Source organism: Phalacrocorax carbo, chromosome 1, assembly GCF_963921805.1.
Source record: "Phalacrocorax carbo chromosome 1, bPhaCar2.1, whole genome shotgun sequence".
NCBI classification, from domain to species: Eukaryota; Metazoa; Chordata; class Aves; order Suliformes; family Phalacrocoracidae; genus Phalacrocorax; species Phalacrocorax carbo.
This window is the reverse complement of record NC_087513.1, coordinates 52,781,450-52,802,756: the sequence shown is the minus strand read 5'-3', so window position 1 is coordinate 52,802,756 and position 21,307 is coordinate 52,781,450. Positions and strand designations below refer to the sequence as shown.

General features: G+C 36.9%; 1 protein-coding gene across 7 annotated transcripts in view; it reads left to right on the top strand.

Moving 5' to 3' along the window:
* The window catches only part of ANKS1B (ankyrin repeat and sterile alpha motif domain containing 1B), a 444,006-nt gene that overhangs the window by 148,388 nt on the left and 274,311 nt on the right, over window positions 1-21,307 (top strand). For all 7 annotated transcript variants that reach the window (XM_064451622.1, XM_064451588.1, XM_064451615.1 and 4 more), the window contains exon 11: window positions 11,590-11,726. In XM_064451622.1, coding sequence (XP_064307692.1) covers window positions 11,590-11,726 — 137 coding nt within the window. The remainder of the gene's footprint in view (window positions 1-11,589; window positions 11,727-21,307) is intronic.

Genomic DNA, 21,307 nt, shown 5'->3' with positions numbered 1-21,307 from the left:
GTTGAGGAATGTTGAATATTTTTAAGTCATATTTTTCTCCATAAAACTTGGCAAAAAAAAAAAAAGTATGTTTTCACTTAATTATGATCCCTCTTTTGGTATTAATGTTTGGATGGGATCAGCTACTTCATTTCTGACCCACTATATTGGAATATTCCTTGTCCAAATATACTACTTTAGCTCTATGTCAAATAAACAGGCCAAAGCTGCATGGCCTAGAAATTGTGATTTATTAATTTGCTATCAGGAGCAAATACAAATAGCATACCTCTTCAATATATGTAAAGTTTTGTGCTATCTTTATCATTCCTTTATGTAATTAATGCTGCTCTCAAAAATTCCAAAGATCTCTCCAAACTCTGTGGCCTCTCTATGAAATGTAGTAGGTTGCATTAGTGGGAACACTTAATAGGAAGAAATCTGCAGAGCTAGCTTGTGGATCTGAGAACCCCTAAAACCAAAACAAGAAGAGAAAACCACTGAGGCCAACTGCACACTGTGACAGTAACTGAATTAAAGATGCTGAAGTGTATAGAAGATTCTAAACACTCAGAGCAGAAGTTATGTATATCCTGCTTTGTCAGTCAGGAGGTAAGCTTAATAATGCATAAATATATAATCTGTTCTATAATTTAATCTAAATTGCAGCAGATAGAAAAAAGTTAATGCAGGAGTATTAGTAAAAAGGATAGAATATTGAGTATTTTTCAGAAGAAAAAGCTAACTATAAATAAAAATACATAAAATAAACAGGGCAAAATTGTTTTGGCGTGTTAATGATAAAAGATTATTTGAAAATTAAAAAATAGAATCAAGTGTTCGGGTTTTTTTAGCTACTAAAAACTCTAATGCTGTAGTGCCACAAATCAGCTGATAATGGTCGAAAAATGGATTGTGTTATTCCAAAATTAGCCACAGTATTTCCTTTATCTTTCTCAAATCGTTTGGACGTTATTGGGGCAACATATTGGACAAGGTAGCTGGTCCGCTCTGACACAGATGTTTCCATATTGCTTTCAAAATGAACAGCAGAGGCTCTTAAGATTCCCTGAATTCTGACTGTGTATGACAGCCTGCTGGACAATGTCTTTGTGCTTAATTAATATATTGTTACATTGGCTACATTTATACATTTAGAGTTTTGAACAAAATACTTTTTTCCGTGTGAATCTATATTAAATATAAAAATGTAAACTTTCAGAGTGAGACAAGCTCTCTGAAGTCACTCAAAAATTTAGATACTTTAAATGAGAATAACTGGGTATTGAAACATTTAAAACATTATTCCTAGCTCTGTGGCTTTAAAATATTTTGGTTAAAAATGTTTTTGGCTTCGGTGTTCTGACAAAGAGCTTTATTAACTACTTGATACTTCAGAAGAACTGAAGCTTATGAAAATACAGTTTTGTCCATGAATTGCATTCAATTGCAGCTAAAGATAGATACATACTGGAAGGTTATCTTCAAGACTGCTTAAGTTATTTATTAACTGAGCTTGATCCCTGAGGAGTATGGCTATTACCAGTATTATTTAAATGATTTGAGAGCACTTATCACCTTTTGCAGTTCATATTCTGAGATAATTTGAAAATGTACCCCAATTCACTAATCATCTATTGCATTTGCAATAGTAGAATACTTTGCCTGCACAGCACGGTTTGGTTATTCTCTTTGGATTATAGGAGAAGCTTTGTGAAATACTAAGGCATTCATATGATAGCATTCAGTGGCCTCTCACTGAGTTAAATTTAAAAATAAGCACAGGCATTCCCAATATGTATCATTCTTTTTTTGGAGGGTTTTTTTTTACAAGACTACTAGGCATTACAGTTTTTAGTGAATGACTGAAATAAACAAAAATATTTTGGCACCTGTAACTATGCTGTGTGCTTTTCATTGAACTTCCAGAAACATGACTACCTGCTGAGACAAGGCAAATGTAGAAATCTATGAAATAACTGTCATAGGCAAGTGCAGTCATTTCACTACAAACCTTTTAAACATGGAAAAGCCAACAAAAAAACCATTTCACAAATAAAGTATATGGCAACTGTGTAGCATTGTTTTTGAATGCTCAATTAGACATCAACAGCTTGCAGAGGCAGTCTCAAAAGGTTACTCAGGAAATGGTGGAAATCACCCATCATCTCTCATTAGTACTTAATGAGAGATGTTTTTCCAGACAGTTGCCTGGTATTACAAGGGTTATGCAAGCTTGAAGCAGTTCCAAAGTCTATTTGTGCAGGTGGGTGATTAGAGGAAATAAAAAGTTGATAATAGTCATACCCAACTCTCGTGGATGATGCAGAAACAACTAAGCAGACCCCCTGCTGCCACTGGAATGCACTTCACTGGTAATTAATTCCAAACATAGTCTTGAAATAGCTGACACATCCAAGACTGGGCCAGTTATAGCTTCAAGTGCTTTCAACAAGACAGTTGCAGATATATATTTACAATCCTACCCAGAACAATGGTTATTCAGGTTTAAGTGTGTGGGAAACTAAACAAATTCAAAAGAGCAAATTCAAACACTTTAGTCCAACCGTTCTCTCTATGTATCCAGTGTAGCTACCTACTGATTCTATTATTCAGCGTTCCGTCTGCTCTTTTGAAATGTCCCTTGTTAATGTTCGTTCCTTGAAATCCTGAAACACGATTGTCCTCATCTGTAGTTCCTAGATTTATGCCGTGTTGAATAGTCATGTAGGAGAGAAGATTTGCTTTAGGGATTTAGTCAAGTTAAAACAATTTTAAAGCTGAATCCTATACTGTGGGAAATTGCCTAGTCCCTCAATTTGGGCTACTGTATACCATGAACGTTTTTGTTATCTGTCTGACAAAATAGGAGATTTTCTAATTTTTCCTGGATTTCTGAATGAACTGCAGCCTGGCTTAATTTACTGTATGCAATTGCTCTGAATCTTTGCAATGGATCCACCACTTACAGGAGACTCATTTTTATCACACATGCTAATCCCAGAAGTCATACACATGGCAGCTCTGTATCAAATCAGGGCAATTCCTACTATTTTGTGGCCTATCTGCTCAGTTTTGGGTCTTAGTTTCTTCCTACTTGATGGCTTGGGCTCCTGCCCTGGAAATTTACTGCTGGTGGAATCCAGCAGCCTAGATTGAACCACAGTGAATGAATTGAGCCTAAGTAGTGCTGTCTCCATACAAAATGTTCAGATATATTGTTTTAAGACTTGCACTGAAATCTGTCTATGGGTATGTTTTAGTGTAATGGGGTGATTCTCCTCGCTCTGCCTTAGAAAGGGTTAGCTGTGTTTCAGTGAGCCCTCTGTAAGCTTCAGGAAGATCACTGTGCCTAAATTCTCTTTACCATAAAGAGCAGGATTCAGATGATTCTTCATGTGGGCCTGGGTCTCTCTCTCACTTTTTGAAAAAGCTCAGCAACAGTGGGAAAGATTTCCTGAGGCATAATCTGGGCAAGTTTCTTGGTCCTCAGCACAAGGATATCAGCATATCCCTGATAAAACTTCCATATCTTTGAGTATCCCTGGGATTAGAAAATACTGGTTTATCTATCACTACAGTGTGCTTATAAGTGGCAAGTCTTCTTTCATTCCAGTTATGAAGCTTTTTAAAAGACTAGTGGATAATTCCCCCATTATTGAAGAGCACTAAAATCTAGTCCTTATGGTACCATCCATGATGGGACCTACATTAACCTGTTCTTTTCTTAGCCAGTCAATGAAACTAGCCCTTCTGGTGGCGGTGACTTCTGTCGGAAAATGTACGTAAATTCAGTGACTGGTGACTGATCCTCCAGAAATAGTGCTGTTTCCATGTTATCTCCTTTTCTATTCTTCCAGGATTTCTGTTGTGGTTATGATTGATTTATTTCCGAGATAGATGACTGGCATTGCCATGTTCTTTTCAGAGCTTTGTGCCTCCATATAACACAATAAATTTAAGAGGACATATAATGTGTACAGACAAAGGCATTCCAACATTTTTTTCAAAAGACAAATCCAAAGCCGTATAAATTGCCAGACTGGATAAGTGTTTCTGTAGTAGTTTTCCAATAGTCTAGCAAATTGAGTCTGCTATAACTGATCAAACTTAGGTCTGTCTTGATACCACACTAAAAAGCATTTTGATCCCAGACAACAGCAAGCTGTCTGGAGCTTTATTCACATTTTTGCACTATCCTGATGCTGGGGTGTCCAAAACAAATGCAGGGTTCTGGCCTGCCTTCAAGTAGTTTGAAACATTGCATGAAATCTTCCACATCAAGCAGAGCTTGAGGAATAATAGGAAGTTATTTACTAGTAATCAGGTGCCTCTGAAGGTGTTGTCTATATGTGTATGCAGGTGTATCTACATATATTTGTGCATATGTATATATGGGCACTTCATTTTCCACCTATTTTCTTTCTCCTGGAGTTGCAGTGCACAAATCTATCCAGGCCCTGAGGTTATAGTATAAAGCTTTACAAGGTCATAATGATTAGACTTTGTGCTTTAAGTATTTTGTTCATATCTAGTATTATATTTTCAGAGGTTTTAGAATTTACTATATATATATACACACACACACTAATAGATGTGTAGTGTATAATCTAGTTCTCGATTATTACTGGTCCACACCTCTAAAGTTAAATATATTCTTCTTCCATTCTTACAGCAAATTGTAAATCTGAGCATATAGTATTTAAGTGGCTCCACAAATAATTGGAATGTGGAAATAAAATAGGCTGAATATACATTTGCATTTTGGTTCAGAGCACTGGATGTGAATTTGAAGTAAGTCATAGTTCCCAGTTACTATTAATTTCTTTAGTCATAGGCTGGTTTTGGAGCACGTAACCAGATTCCTTTTTGATCTGAAGTTTCATTTCAGGTGGGCACCAAAAGCATGGGGTCCTTCTGGAAGCTGTGAGGTATATGTGTGCTGGGAGTGTTTGATAGAATAACTGAGATGATGTATAGTCCTAAAAATTCAAATCCACATATATTCTAAGTGGACTGTCATGAGGATCAACTGCTTTGATGTGCTGATCCATCACCATCACACTAAATTGTAGAAATAACTGATGTAATAGCTAATACAGACATAACTGTAGTTTTTGAAAAGGACACTAGCATGTTTCTGAAATGAAAGTAGAAAGCTACATATTAAGTGTGTGTTCCATTGTGAAGATTTATTTCTGAGGTGAAATCTAATTATAACTATGTTTCTGGAATATGGGCTGACTTTTGGCTTTTGATATTTCGCTTGCTGAGATGTGGTAGGAAGCGTTCTGGTTGGTATACTTGGTATCTGCCCAATAGCTGATATTGTAGCATTATATACATATCGTACATTTTCTTTGAGTACAATATGAGACAAATCTTCTATTAGAAAAGTTCCAGTGAGCAGTTTGTCCTCATAGTACATGGATTAAAATACTGATGAAACACTTGTTGAACTGTGGTGATATGGTCTATTACTGTCCATAAGGGCATTTTTCTCTATGCAGCGTATCATATGAAAGAAGACAATCATCTACTAACTGACTGCTGATGTCACACAGCACAGTAAAAGGCAAAGTTCCCAGTGCATGATTTTTTTTGTAGTTTCAGTTAAACAGTTAAGATTTTTATGTTTTTGTCAGACATCTTAGTAGGTGAGAGTAGCAAAAGAACCCCATAGTTTGTTCTTACAATATATTGAGAGAAGACAATATTCACTTTCATTTTGCTCTCTCCAGACTCAAATCCGAATGATTCTTAAAAGTGTAAAGCAGTCACCATATCCATGACTAGGAGCTCCTTCCACTGCTGTCATTTGTAGACCTCCTGTAATCCTATAAACTTCAGAAAAAAAGCTTACTGTAGCCTTGGATCACTGAGGTGGCATCAGTTAACTGTGCTTTGACAGTTGAATCTTGCCCTATTTGTCTACAATGGAAGAGTCTGAGCTAGCCATCCAGCCTTTGTTTAAAACTAATGCATATCTTAGTATAATCAATGAAGTTTAGGGCTTGTTTCTCTGACCTAATATTTCTTCAGTATAATATATCTAAATATAGAATATATTCTAAATTCTAACTAATAATCTGTAACTGGTTTTCATTGACTTAGAGTTTAGTATGCTCACTGAAATGTAGCTGTATTTCAAGAAATCCCTCCTTGCAAGTCTGAAGATCAGTTTCTGAATTGCTCAAGACTTTGAGAACAAACTAATGCCATTTCTTTGGAAAGCAACTTAGTTACTAGCATATGAATACAGAAGTTTAACTTTAGGCCCTGAATTTCAATTCCAAAAATCAGTCTTATTAGATAGACATATATAAGACATTACATAATGTTGTTTTCACTTTATTCAGAAATTCTTTTTGTACTGAAAGACTGCATTGGAAATGAATCACTGAATACTTATGTCAGTGATAGTAGACCAACTTTTCTTCTTAAGAAAGGATCGGTTATGATCTTAACTCTTACATAATATCATTTGTGTGAGACATGAGGTTAGTGTACATTCATAGTTAAACATTTTTCTGAACAAGATAACTGCTCATATTAATTAGGCTTCAATAACATTGAAATGGATAATAGATAAAACAACACTATGCACAAAAAGTATCTCTTTTTTGCAATTGTATTATATATGTGACGTGCCTGTCTTGCTGCTTCCTTCCTCCCTTAATGTCCCCATAAAAAGTCACTGTGAAAAATAAATATTTCCTATATGAAATTACTTTAAAACTCTTAAGTTTGTAATTTTCAAAAAACAATTATGTGAATTAGTTCTTATTCAATGCTATTCAATTTCTTTTTACCATCTTCCTGTAAGAATATATAAAATAACTGTTGGTGAAATATGGAAATATGGAAATACAGAGTTAGACCTGTAAAAAACTAATCTGTATTTCTGGATTTGGTGGAGTTGATTCAATATTAATAGGTTTTAGTGTTACTGAAATCAAGGTTCCTGTCTACAATCAAAGGGTGTGGCTCAAATTTAAATAATGCTACTGTGGCTTGAAAGCAAAAAGATTTTTTAAAATGGTGGTTGGAACAACCTGACCTTCAATTTCCAAGCAATGATATCATCATTTGTAATTAAGTTTTTTGATGCATAAGGAAAAGCCTAGTACTCACCTGTCTAATCCTGACTAATCCTGTGAGAAATTTGGAATTTAAGGATTACCATCTTTTTTCACATATCCATGAGGTGGTTAGTGGTAAATGTGATCATGATGTATTGTAACACTTCCTGTCCTTTAAAGCCCTGTATGCTGAGCAAATCAACCAACTAAAAAAGCAAATTAGTAAGATTTGCCAGGATGTAAATCAACATAGCTATGTCTATAGTCAACACTAGATGAGTCCAGTTAATCCAAAACCTGAGTTTATCTAACTTTTTTAAAAATTGTTTTGGTTATTCTGCACATAGAAGCCATAACATAGTGTATTTTCTGTATCTTATCCTATGCTATTTCCTTTGCTTTGAAACAAAGGAAGTGGAGGATGGAAAGTCCTCAGTAACCATTTTTTAAAACTCAGAATAAGCTCCAATTACATAATCCTTGTGACAGTTTCTCATGTATGATGGAGGCAGGAAGAAATACTGTTAGAGCTTGCTTCAGTTCAGTAATTTTTAGCTGCCAGATGATGCCTGGAGCCTGATGGTATCTGACTTGTACGGAAACATCTCCTAGCTTATTGCAGCTTGAGCCAGGAACTAGAAGAGAATGACAGCCGTAAATACTTCCCAGTTGGCCCCATCTATAGCACCTATCAGAAACTCAGCACAAGAGATAATCTTTCCTAGGTAAATTTGGTAGGTTCTCAAGTTCCAAGTTCTTTTTGCTCTGAAATGTTCCACTGAAACTTAGATTATTACCATTATGGTTACCTAAAGGGAAAAAAAATAATGTTTGCTTTAGTTTTGTTACCATAGAAAGAGAAAAGAAAATGAAAACGTAATTATTATATCAATTAATTACAAAAGAAAATATATTCAAATCTGTTCTGCATGAAACTATGAGTACTGTATACATAAACAGAGAAGTCGCCCAAATTGGTTGCAGGAACTAATTTGATGGTGCTATTCTCTCTCTGATGGAGCAGACCCAGGTAGTAAATCATTATTGGTTGCCTAATGGGAAGATCCTACTGTGAAAATAAAGACCTGTCCACAATAAAGAAATTGTTTACAAGAAACCATTACACGTCAGACCCTTCATTCGAGAAAGAAGCAAAGGCATGAAATACTGAGCAGTTGGATTTTTTTCTGAGATGTTTAGTTCAAAGAAAAATATTTTAACTTTTTTTAAAGATTTATGTTTAGATTCTAATAGCATGATCCTTTTTTGTATTACCATTTTAGTTTGCTTGGAAGGAAAGACTGTAACTACTCTTTTTTGAGATTGCTGCATATTATGTATGGTCCTGAATTCATGAGGGTTGCATGCATGGACTGTACCTGGAGAAGTTTTTCTCAGTCCTGTCTAGTGGAGCATATAACAGCCCTGCCTCTCCGCATGAGTATCTTCCAATAAATTTTAATTTCAAGAATTTAGCTTCCACTCAGTTCAATGCTTCTCAGGTGGGACTGTATCTAGGGGCAAAACTAGTCTTTGGTGAGCTATCATTGAACAGGTTCAACAAGAAGCTGTGGTCTTTCCTGTGGAAAGATCAAAACCTTGCCCATACAGCCTGACCCCTCTGTAAATATCTTCTGAATATTTGAAGTGTGAGTAAAATAAGTTGAGGTGCCTATCATCAAGGGCTTGAAACAGAATGAAATGGTAGCCAGAAAACTGTGTTCATTAGCGTCAGCACCAAACCATATTTCTAACTATCTGTCCTTTGAGCGATTTACCTCTGAGATACTTCCATACCTGCAAGACTCCCCGATTTCACTTGCAAGGCTTTCATCTGCTAATCAGCTAAAGGGCAGCTGTGCTTAAGTACAGCCACACAGGCTTCACAGCAAAAGAGCAGTGACAGAAACTCAGGGACTGCTGAATTACTAGGGAGTTCGTGTTCCTTATGGTTTAGCTCTTTGTCAGAGACTATCGTTCTGTTTGTTTCTCACACCAGTAAGTAAATAAGGGCATTAAATACACTTAACTAGACTTGTACAAAACATTTCTCACTCTAGAAGTTACTTTTTAGCTTCCTAGATGGTGCCTGTATTACCACATGTCTTGGCAGCAGTATAGTTCCTGGTATCTCCATACACAGTGCAGGGCTCTCTCAAAGCAAGTCTCTGATTCCTCAGTCAGGGGGGTTCATTGATAATTGTTGATGAGTCTGTCCATAGACTGAAAGATGATATTTCATATTCTGGAGCAAAAGAGGATAAGACTTTCAGCTCGATTAAGATGCTCCTAACACTCATATTTAGTCTTCATCCTCACTATGAGATTTCGAAAGACTATGGCAAGGCCTTAGTGGGGTGTCTTCTTGTCAAATCCCTGTCCCTCCTTTGATGAGCTAGGCTTTCAAATCACAGGATACTTATTCACATTCTGCATGTAAACAGTTTTTGAGATAGATGCCAGGCCAGACAGGAAAGCATAAGATAAACTGAAGGCTTTCTGGAATGCCATCCAAGTTCTTCCATGTTAGGGATATTATTATGAGGATTTACCTTAAGTTCCTTTCTAAGGCTGTATAAAAATTTGATTCATTATATCAACATATTTGTATTACTTCCTGAATGAAATTAATTCAGATCCATGTTTTCTTTGCACACTTGCAAAGACTCAGGAAAAGCCCTTCTCTGCCTTAAGACTGCACACCTAAAGGACTGGCAGTTTTGATGCAGACACTTTTCAACAAAGTTGGAATTGTCTGTGTCTGTGACAGGGAGGGTTCATTCTGTCAGACCTCAGGTACCACCTGAGGTTCTGTACAGGATGTCTCCATTTTGGATGCCTGCCAGACTGCCACCTGAACTTTCGTTTACTCTTTCATTAAGTGTAACAGTATTGCTGAAACATTCCAGCCTGGTATTTCTTTAGAACAACAGTTTGTCAGTCTGTATTTGACGAGAATCATTAAGACCTCATTCAGATATGTAGTGTTCCTACGGGGAGTATTTCTTAGAATCATGCATGCTATGACAGTATCTGGAAGTTGGAAAGGCCATAAAGTTTATGTTCTTGCAAGTATTCTTCTTTATCCTTTCTTAGCTACATTAATTTAACTGGGTATTTCCTTCCCTTTGAAATCTCTGTTATACTTCCAAGAATTCTTTCAGGTCAGTAGTACTGAGAGCAAGAAGCTTCTGTCATTGCTTTCACACAGGCATTTGTGGCTTGTTCAGATGGACGAGATTATGTGTGTTCCTGCAGAAGTTGGTTAGACAAAAATTATCTAGCTTACAGCACTGGGGGTGCTTTTGTTTATTTGGAGTTTGGGGTTTTTTGGAGTGGATTTGCCCACTGAGTGAAAGTACATATTGGTGATCCACCTCAATTACAAATAAATAGGCTTTCTTCTGTGAACTCTGCAGGCTGTCAGTTGAGGCCCACAGACATGAGATTTGAATGTAATCATTGTCTTAATGCAGAACTGCGGGTGCTATAGCACATTTAGGAACATTGAACACATGTTTTTGTGACCCACAAAAGAAAGTAGTCTATAAATTCACAGACAGTGTAAAGACCACCATGACCATGCACAGGCAATGGCATTTTCCCCAGAATCTGAACGAAAGCATTTCTTTGATAATACAGTTCTAAAGGTATGAAGTAATGTGGAGCTTTTGGCCTCCTGCTAAGTCATTCTGGTGCTTGGTTACCATCACAGCTGGAATCTGTGCCTTATTTCATAGTCCTCTCTGTCCTCTGACCTGATTTTCACTAACTTTACATTGTTCAAACAGCACTAAGAGCATTTAGAGAAGGTAAGAATGGTACTTTAAGTCCCTTTAATGCTCCTTCACAGTGCTGTAAAATGGTAACAGCATCACAAAATATGTCTGAACAGCAGTTTCTCATGTACCTGCAGGTTTGTAGACATTTTTAAGCCAGTTGTAGGTTATCTAGCTGAGATACTGCTAGAAAGGTAGCTACTGCAGTGCACAGCTCTATGGAGATGAAAATTTCATCAGAGGAGCTGAGTACATTTCTGTGTAATTAAGCCTCACTGGTCCATTCACAGTATCCAGGAAAGTTGTCACTGATGGCTATTAACATGCTCTAAGCTGAGTATGTGTTTATATAACTTGTTGAACTGGTCATATGTGTTAGGATTTTCCAGGATGAGGTATGAGTTGCGTTAGAAAGCTCCCTTTTAAGTCACCCTCGTTATAATGATAGTACTTGGATTCACAATTGGTAATTTAGGGTAACAAAAGTGAAATATTTGTGTTTTTCTTTTGTGCCTTATTTTATTTAGGTCTTAATAGAGTGCTAGATCCTGCCTTAAAACAGAATGAATGTATGGGCTGATAAAATAAATGTAGATATGCAATATATTCCTTATCAAATATGTTTAAATTATAAAAGGTTTTGTGAGTTGAAATAGTGTTCTGAGTAGCATTCTGTTTTCAAAAGAAGTTTTTATTTTAAAATGCATGAAGTATTTGTAAGTTCACATAAATGCTATTTTTATTCACAGATAATACACCTCAGGTAGCAATTACTGCACCAGGATCCGGTAACCATAGAAACAGCTCTACAGGCCCAACACCTGACTGCTCTCCTCCATCACCAGACACAGCACTTAAAAACATAGTCAAAGTTATACGTCCACAGGTAGGTGATCACCATAAGCATCCTCTTATTAGTTGTAATTTTCATTTTGAAAGCAGGCTATGATGCATGTATTTTAAGAGGATGTTATCACTATACACATATGAATAGGTCAAAGACAGATAAACAGAACACAAAATATTTTTTGTACTTAGGAAGTCATCTTGATACCAGGTGAAGATAGAATATTTTATGAATGAGTCCAACAATGTACAGAGAGATATTGGTACATTTTTAGTATAACATTAATAATGAAAGAAGTCTTTATGTAATATTTTGTAATTTTATGTACTATTAGCTTTCATCCAAGTTTATCTTCTATTTTTATGCATTTTAATTCCCTATTACATATTCAGGTTTCCTTTCCTCTTTCTGAATCTCCTTTTACATGGTCTTGTAATATTTCATACCTTCTTTAGTTTACCTTCTTGTATAGTATTGCTTCTCGACTTTCACCTTTCCTAACGATATGTATTTCTAGTAGTGTTTGCTAAACAAGATGGTTAATGCGTGGAAGACTTGAGTGCCCCTTGTAATTCTTTAAGAAGTACAGTTTTTTAAAGTAAAAAAATCTTAGAACTTGATTCAGCAGTATAGACCTACTCAGCATAGGGGAGTTTATTTTAGAATCACAGGATCATAGGATAACATAGATCAGAAGAAACTTCAGAGGATTATCTAGTTTGCTGCTTAAACAGGCATGACATTAGGTGTCTCAAAGCTAGCTGTGAAAACCTGAATTGACTAATTGTGAAACCTTTCTGGTGTGAACCAAAAGAACTTCTGTTCCTCTCCTACCAATTATTGGGTTCAAATGCAGCCATCTGTTCTTCACTGCTGAGCTGATCTCTGCAACTGAGCCACTTTGACGCTACTGGGTGCAGACTTTGTATCATCAGTATGTTGCTGGCATTTGTGTTACTTGAGGAGTAAGCTCATGGACACATGATATTTTGGTGGGAATTACATAGGTCAGATTGTTTTGGTGCCGCACAAGTGAGCGTGTTACAGTGCTGGAGGTGGATCTTCCTTTCAGTACTCATTAGAGCACACAGTTCAGAAGGTCTTGCAGAATCAACGGTAATTACTAGGTGCACCAGCCATTTTTCTCTAGGACCCATTGGGTTCCTATGGCTGACACACCAAACGCACACTAATTCTAACAACTGGCTGGTGCAGCCCATCCCTCTGTGACACTACAGTGGTTTGGGTTCCACATCCTGGTTTAAATCTAGATTGCAGGGGGTCTAAAATAACAGCTTCTCCTTTTCTCTTTTTATAGTTGCTTCTCATTTTGCTTGTTCCTGTAGTCTCTCTGTCCCTCCCACCCTACATCAGTATAGTACTGAAATGCCTCCTTCCCTCTAAGCTGTTTTTTATAGTAGGCGGCAAGCAAACAGAAAGGTATTGGAATATTGTTGGAACAAGCTGTTGTGTGATAGCTTATTGAAAATAGCATTTTAAAAGCTGTTTGCCTCATGATATTGCCAACAGATGGACCCAGAACACTGAATGGTGATGTTCTCCTGCTAGTTAACTCTGAATGGATTCAGCAGATTCTGGGGAGCTATTTTCAAATTTAAATCATACCATTTACTGACTCCCAGTATTCTCATCATCCTGCAGAACAAAAGCTAGCTGTGCAATATATATGGTCAGAACTTTACCATGTTTGCCAAAATGTCTCTCATGTGGCCTTACATGTGGCATACTTCCTATGCAGAAAACAACAGCGGACAGGCACATGTAGGCTAGTGCTTAATGTATGTTGTAAATCAATGTGCTAATACATGAGAAGCTGGATGAACTATAGCATTCAGATCCCATTATGCTTCTCCTTTCCTCCATGTGTTTTATGCACATTGCTTCAGTATTCTTCATTTTCTTTGTTTTTGTGGCTTACCTAATCACCTCCCCCCAAGATCTCAACCCAAGAATTTAGACAAAGAAGTTGTAGATGTTTGCAATGTGGTGTTTGCAAACCGCTAGTGTTAATTCTGCCTGCGTATTTAATTCCTTTATTCCATGCCTGCTGCATTCAATTACATGGCAAGCTCTTTGAAGGTTAACACAATGGGATTCTATTCTTGACTGACCTCTCACCACTCATGTAAAACTAATGAATAGTGTTACACAATGCATGCAAAATAATTAATTTTCTGTTGTCTGTCAGGGCCTCTGCATTTTTCTAGCAAAATAAACAGATTCTAAGCAGATCTAAACCAGAGATCTTATAAATTTCCAAACCAGCTGTCACTCCTTTCCCCTCTTCATTAGGCTTGTGCATGCAGCGTTGAAGGTGCCAGTGAAAGGCAGAAAGGGAAGTTCTTGAGCAGCTAGTTTTGTGTTTTGCACTAGGCAGGCTTTGGTAGCTTGGATGAAACTGCCAAGGAAGTCTGGCTTTTCAACTCACGTTGTTATTTTCATTTATAGCCGTACTTATCTTTCCTGGAGGGTTGTGTATATAACAGTTTACCCGCAGTGAGGAGAAACACTATGTTAACTACTCTCTGTGATCTGTGTAAGCAGCAGCAGAGCGGACTAAAGCTTCCTTCCTCCCACTAGTATGGTGGGGGCAGTCAGTGGCAGAGAGTGAAAAAAGAGAAACCTGGTGAGCTGGGTTTGGAGGCAGCAGGGGGGTCATTCTGCCTCCTGTTTTCTTTGGCCAGGTACCTAAGACTGTGTGCCAGCTCACATGATGGCAGTGCATGTACATGCTTCAACTCATGACAGATTCTGAAGGTGTTTGTGTAAACATGAGGTTTAGCACAGTACAGTGGCCTCTTCCCTCTCCTGTTCTGGACGCTCACATACCAAACCCAGCTTGGTGGGGGAATCTGTCAGCTACACCTGCTACATGGGGTCCCTGAAGAGGGAGCAGGTGTGATGCTGCACTGCCAGCCTATGGGGTGAAAGTACCACAGCTGGGAAGTGTGAGACAGGAACAATCTCATACATAAAGTGTGAATCCTGAGAGGTCTTGGTCATGGTCAGTTAAGGGATTCCTCAGAATGCACTCAAAATTTGTCCTTTACCTTCTAGTTGTCTCTTAACCCGGTCCTATTTCTCCCCTCTTACATTAAAAACATGCTCTCACAAAACCTGGCTGAGATTTTCTCTTTTCCTCCTACCTTGCACTCACATTTTTGGAAGTTTATCCTTTTTTCAGTCAATTATGATGAATTTTGATGTGAGAAACCTGCCGTTTGTTGTGACCTTACCACTTGTCCCTTATCTAAAATCTATCTAAAAACTCTCTTTGTATATGTCTCAACTATTCAGTTCAGTGTACTAATACTAAAGCCTATTTTAACTGAAATGGTGTACCTACCTGGCACAGTGCAGCAATCTGGAGAGATTCTAACTCGGATCTCAGAAGCACTATTAAGTTCAGTGCCGCCCACCTCTACTGCTTCCAGTCCTGAAGACAGCTCACTTAATAGTATTTCAGGGATCTGTGTGCTATGTTATCTCTGCACCTTAGCTATGGCCTGTACCTGTGATCTAGCATTTTGCAAAAACATGTCTTGTTTTCAGATTTTCATGGGGTCAGTCTCTGACAAAGAGGATCTGTTGAAAAGTTACATATATGCAGATGAGAAACAAACAGAATGTAATTCAGAGTTTGAATCACTTGATCTTTTTTTTTTCCAGATTGTCCAGACAAATCTTAGTAAGTTTTTAACTCATGAATTGCTGATTAATGAGGACTTTGAGAAAGTAATGCAGTTTCAAGTTAAGGCATATGCCTCTGTGAAGTATACAAACAGCACATGGGAGAATAAATGAGATGTGGTAGACGACTAAGTAGGTTAATGTGTTAACTGAAGTCCTCTGAAATTTTGGGCTCACTTCCAAGTTTTAACTTAGTTATATTACTACATATGGTAAAGTATAACTTACCTTATCAGAACTGGAATTTTAGAAAGTGATAGTAAATTTGAGCTTGTTCTACAACAATTCCTGTAGCTTTTGGTCTGGATGAAACCTGAACAAAATTGGGCTGCGTGTGATGCTTCCTGTATTTTTTATATTAGCTACTCAATTTAATAAGACTTTCCTTACTTTAACATATTTATTTTTAAGCTCCATTTGAACAAATAAACTATATACATTGTGGGAGAAAGAGCATGTTTTCTCCTAAGCGACTGTTTCTTTTGTCAGTGCTATTCACTTGTGGGTCGTTGGTCAATTCTTATAAAATTGAATTCTGACTTCTCACCTTTTAAATTCTTTACTAAGTATAATCCAATATTTGCATATTCTCGTCTTGTCTTTCTAACATGTGTTTCAAATAGCTGACTGTAGATACAGCCTCTGATGTCTAAATGTGGATTATTTAAAAGTAACTTGTATTTTATCTGTCATAAATTAGTATTTTCCCCATTTTATATGAATAAGTAAACTCCCTAAGAGTGTTATTTCAGTGATATAAAGAGGGCTTCTGGTAGAAAGACGAAGGAACAGAGAATTTCAGTGTTTCGGACATAATGGAATTTCATCATCTTGTTCTTGCTGGTTTTATTGCTAAGATTTGCAATAATCTATTCATTATAATATGGGTTTTTTTCTTGAGGGTTTGGATGTGCTCTCTTTACATTAGTTGTAATTTTTTCTATTTATCTCTTTTAACCTCTTTAAACAAATTACAATCCCATCTATGGTTCATCATTCCTCTGGCTAAGACATCTAGCAATATAATTGAAGAAAATAGTTGAAATGTTAGAGGACAAAAGAAATTGTCTCATTTTTCTGCAAGCAGTAATAGAATCCTGCAGAACATCTGTAGCCTCTGATAGACAAGTGCAACCATTTTAAGGTAGTTGACAGTAGTCAGTGACCTTGATTTTAGGTATGGAGATGTATTTCAGAAAATACTCTCTCTCTATTTGTTTGTAAACCTTTAAAGTGTCTGTGCAAATCTGCTGCATGCCGTTTGATATCTTCTCATTCTAATGATGTTGAAATGAATAAACAAAGAAAGAAACAGATAACTAAAGCTCCTAAATAGACCTTAAAAAAGGGAAAACAAAGAATTAAAAGATATACTGTCAATGCCACTAAGATGCGGTTAGCAATTCATCTATGCATGACTGAAAATAAGACAGACATGAAATTCTGTTACTCTGAAACACTGAGTACCAATTACAAAAAAAGGTTATGGTTGGAATTGTCACACAGGACTGATTTTTTCCCCGCTGTATTGCTGCAGAATTAATGGGTAGAAGATATATAACAGCTCTAGAGGAGGATTTTCTAAAAAAAATTCCTTAGAGCATAATGGATATTCTGTGACTACTTAATAACAACATTAACCAAAATATTATTAAAGAGATGCATTGTAAAATATTTCCTTTGACAAGTAACTATAAAACATAATTCTATTTAGATTATTTTAATTAGAGCTGAGATAATATGAGAACATAAACACATCTACCCAATACAAAGTACTCATGAAAACAGCAAACAGTATGTGTGAGTGCATTTAATTGCAGTTCAACAGGATACTAAAGCACAAGTATAAATTAAAGCAGAAGAACACTCTTTATTGCCAGGAGTGTTATGTTTTTAGAATATCAGTTCTAAATGCATATGTTTCTTGGTTGAAGTTGGTTGCTTACCTGGAGAGATTCTCTAGGTTGTGTTTCCTAATTCAATATCAGTGACATAGATCATACAGAAGAACTGAGCATTTTTCATATCTGAACTTGCAACAGACCAAACTGGTGAAATACTGAGCATAAAGATAGTTCAGATACTGAAAGGTAGGTATGTACAACTACACTAGTAGAATAAGCTTCTGAGCTCTGGAAGGTTGTCATCTATACTGTTGAATTGTTAACACAGTCCTGGGTATAGTTTTGGTCCTGTACAGTTCTCTCTCTCCAAAAGTACCCGCTGTCAGGCCTGACTGGGAATTTGAATAGGCCAAGGACCATTCCTGGTAGGTAATTCTGCTTTGAGACCCTGCTCTGAAGGCTAATGAAGTTTTAATAATAGGGATGTGAACCAACGGACGCCGATTGCCCTGCCGTAGTACGTGTAATGCTTGGGAACAGTAACACACTCAGAATCTGGAATATTAAAGCCTTAGCTGTTGTGATTTGAAGGGTATCTCACCAGATTCATAGTATTTTCCTTTGTTTCTGTGTAGTGCTGGGTAGTTTCGAGCACCGTAGTTATTGAGTAATCCTTTATCATCATCTGAAAGTACACCACATTTTCACACATGCATGCTATCTGTAGCATGCAACTTAAGAACAGCCATCACCTTGACCCTTCAAAATTTGTAATATACAAATGTAATGATATAAGCAATTTTCATAATCTGTATGTCAAAATGGGATCTTGCTAACAGCTGGAAGCTGAAGGGCTTTTTGAAGAAAATGGCCTTACACCTGTTTTCCTGCTGTTTCAGTGAAAATAACATTTGTTAATCTTTGAAAGTTAGAAACTTTGTATAGCTGAGGAATAAGACTTCCTCTTATTTATCAAATTTCTCTCTCGCACTTTGAAGCTCATTTCAAGCAGTGTTTTCCCAGGATAGGAATAGTGGTGCGTCTTCAAAATCTGGTCACGTCTGTCAAAAAGGGAAACCACTACAAAGGTGTTACAGTTTTTAGCATTCAGGACTGCACAGCTGCAATATGGTTGCAACTGAAATGAAAGTGGAAGCCAAGGAAAATGGAAACTGGGACAAGATCTGTTCTTTTCCTTATTTGTTCCCAGTCTGGTTTGTCATCTGATATAAGACCAGAGCGGAAGATGAAAGGGGCCAGCAATGCCCTGACCTTTAGTTACATACTCCAGTGGAGGACTCCTAAAGGAGGAGCTAGTATAACGTGCACAGAGAACAGAACCGCAGGAACAGAAAGCACTAAAGATATTTGGCTTCCTAACCACAGGCTACAGGAAAGATCTATGTGTCTGTGCCATCCTTGAGTGTGACACTAACGGAGGAATGATCAAAATATGCTGATGGGCCATGAGATTACTGTAAAGAAGTATGCTGTTGCTGCTCATGCAGGATGCAAGAGGTGTCTTTCTCGAAATTAAAAATCAGTCATACAGAAATTTCTAGGACTTTGGCACTGTGAAGCCATTAAAAATGTATTTAGTTTTAAAATGCATTATGCTTTTAGTAATGAAAAGGATCTACAGTTAAAAAACAGTAAAACCATTATCTCTTTTTTCTTTTTCTTTTTTTTTTTTTTTTAATTCCCATCATCTTGTAAGGTCCCTGTTGTGGCTGCTTGGGCTATATTTGTTGCCAGCCATTGTGTAATTTCTGCCTTCTGCTCTTAAACTAAATTAAGATGTTGAGAAGTAAAAGCAAGAATGTCAAGATGGGTGCTGAAACTGCCTTTATTTTATCTTAATTGTAGTCATAATTTAAGATAAGGTTCTATGAAATGAAAAAAGATAAAATTGTATTACCTTATTAAGAAGACAATGTGTCTTCAGCTTGTTTAACACAGTATTTTGGGGCTTTACAGAATAATTGATTCAGGAGTCTAGTAGTAGTTCAGTGCAGTCTTTCGCTTCTAGGTGACGGAGAAGAATTGAACCCAGATCCATTGTAATGTCCAGGTTTTGCAATTTCAAGGCTACTTGATCATCTTAGTTCAGATCCTATAAATCAAAAAACTCTTGGCAGCAGCATCGACTGTTGAGAATGTATCAGGCCTGCTGATTTCCACAAATCAAAACTGAGGTACTGGGGACAGGAGTAAGTGAAAAAGCCTGTTGTCTCATAGGCTGCATTTTGCCAAGAAAATTACGAATGTTATGGGATTTTATGTAAGTGTACATGAGCAAAAGAGACAAAGACAGAAACAGAAATGGTATGTTGGAAAGTTGAGGCAGAGGACAGAGACTAAGAGACCGTAAAAGTGATGTGAAAGTTGTATTTGTAAGGGAGGACAGAGGTTAAAATAGGATGCATTGAAGGGCAACGAGAGGGCTGTAGTGACTGATAAAGTCAGTGGGAGATACGACTGTTAGGGGGTTCATTTGAGAGACATTGATGACAAAGGCACAGAGAAAGCAGAGAAGTAAGGTTTGGAAGACCAAGTAGAACTGGAATCAGCTAGGATACGGTGAAGGGTGTTTTAGAGTAAAATAAGTAGTTTTGGAGGGAATATAGCAATAGATAGGAGAAAACTGAGAAAGAAGAAGAGAGTGAAAGGAGAAATGAGTGTGCAGAAAGAGAATGGGATCTTAAGAAAGAAGGAAGCTGGAGAAAGGAAAATTTCTGAAGTAGGAGTGAGTTGATCAGAGAATGAGAATGGAATCATCTGGGCAGGTACCAAAAAGAGGGATTTATGCAGCCACAAGACAACACTTACACTGTGTTATGTATGTGGGATGAGCCTGGGGGGAAGGGACTGCAGCCTCTTACTTTCTTTGGTAAGTGTGTATTTTATGTGCTAGCTAGAACTTGAGAATGTGGGTCCAGTTCTCTATTCTATCATACATTTTCTACATGATATAATGCAACTGAAACCAGTCTTTACATCATGTAGGGCAGCTGGATTTTGGCAGGATTTGCCAAATGCAGAATATACTCAGGCTTATTGGTTCTCAGTGATTTAATGAGCCACACATCTGTCCCTTGGGAAAGCCCTATACCCTAGTTCAGCGTCTGTAAAATGGGGCTAATAGCTCTACCATAGTGCAGAGCAGTGTTGTGAGAATTAATTCTTTAAAGACTGTGATGGTGCTGTGTATACAAATCCCAAAGATAAAAGAAGGCAGAGTCACAAGCTTGTATTGCAGAGTATTTCAAGGCTGGAAAAATATTTTTATTTTAAGTTGAGCAAGGAATTTTGCCCTTTGCCCTCTGCTAAATGTTGTGAGAAATATTTGAACAATCCCTTGCATGCTGATAGCGTTACATGCAAGTCATAGTAGCATTACAGAATTTGCATGCCTCTTCCACTCATGGGAGCATTAAGTAAGTCCTTACTTGTCTTTTTAAAATAAAGGCAATTCCATATGTGTATTTTGATAATACCTTTCCTGTTTTGCACTGTTCAAAGTGGTATCTTTCATTGATATTTGTTCACTACTGACTTAATATAAAAATGCTCTTATTAGATCTGATTTGAAAGTTATTTAAATGTTGTTATAGCAATACCTTTAAAGATTTTTGTTTTTATCATCAATGCAAAAGCAAAAATATAAGGTTTCTTCATTAGCCTGTTTTGGTATGCTGTTTTAGGATAGTCTAGGGTTTTCTAGGTCATTATTATTACAACTGAAATAATAGTAATGAAGAAACATTTTAAAGTAAACAAAATCAATCATTAAAGAGATTTATACAGAAGAAATAAATTAAATACATGAAAGTAACGAATAAAGAAAATCTACTTAAGGACAAATCTGCATGTGGTTATGTAGCATACGCACTGGAGTGAAGTTAAGCCATAAGTATGCTGCAGTTTCACAAGGGTTATCTAAGTGTGTGCAGACCTTCTGAGTAGTATGAGGCAGACATGTAATGTAATGACTGACAAAGCTGGCTTTGATACAAAGAATAAAGGAAGCATCATCTCTTTGGGATGGAGTTTTGTGTTTGTACA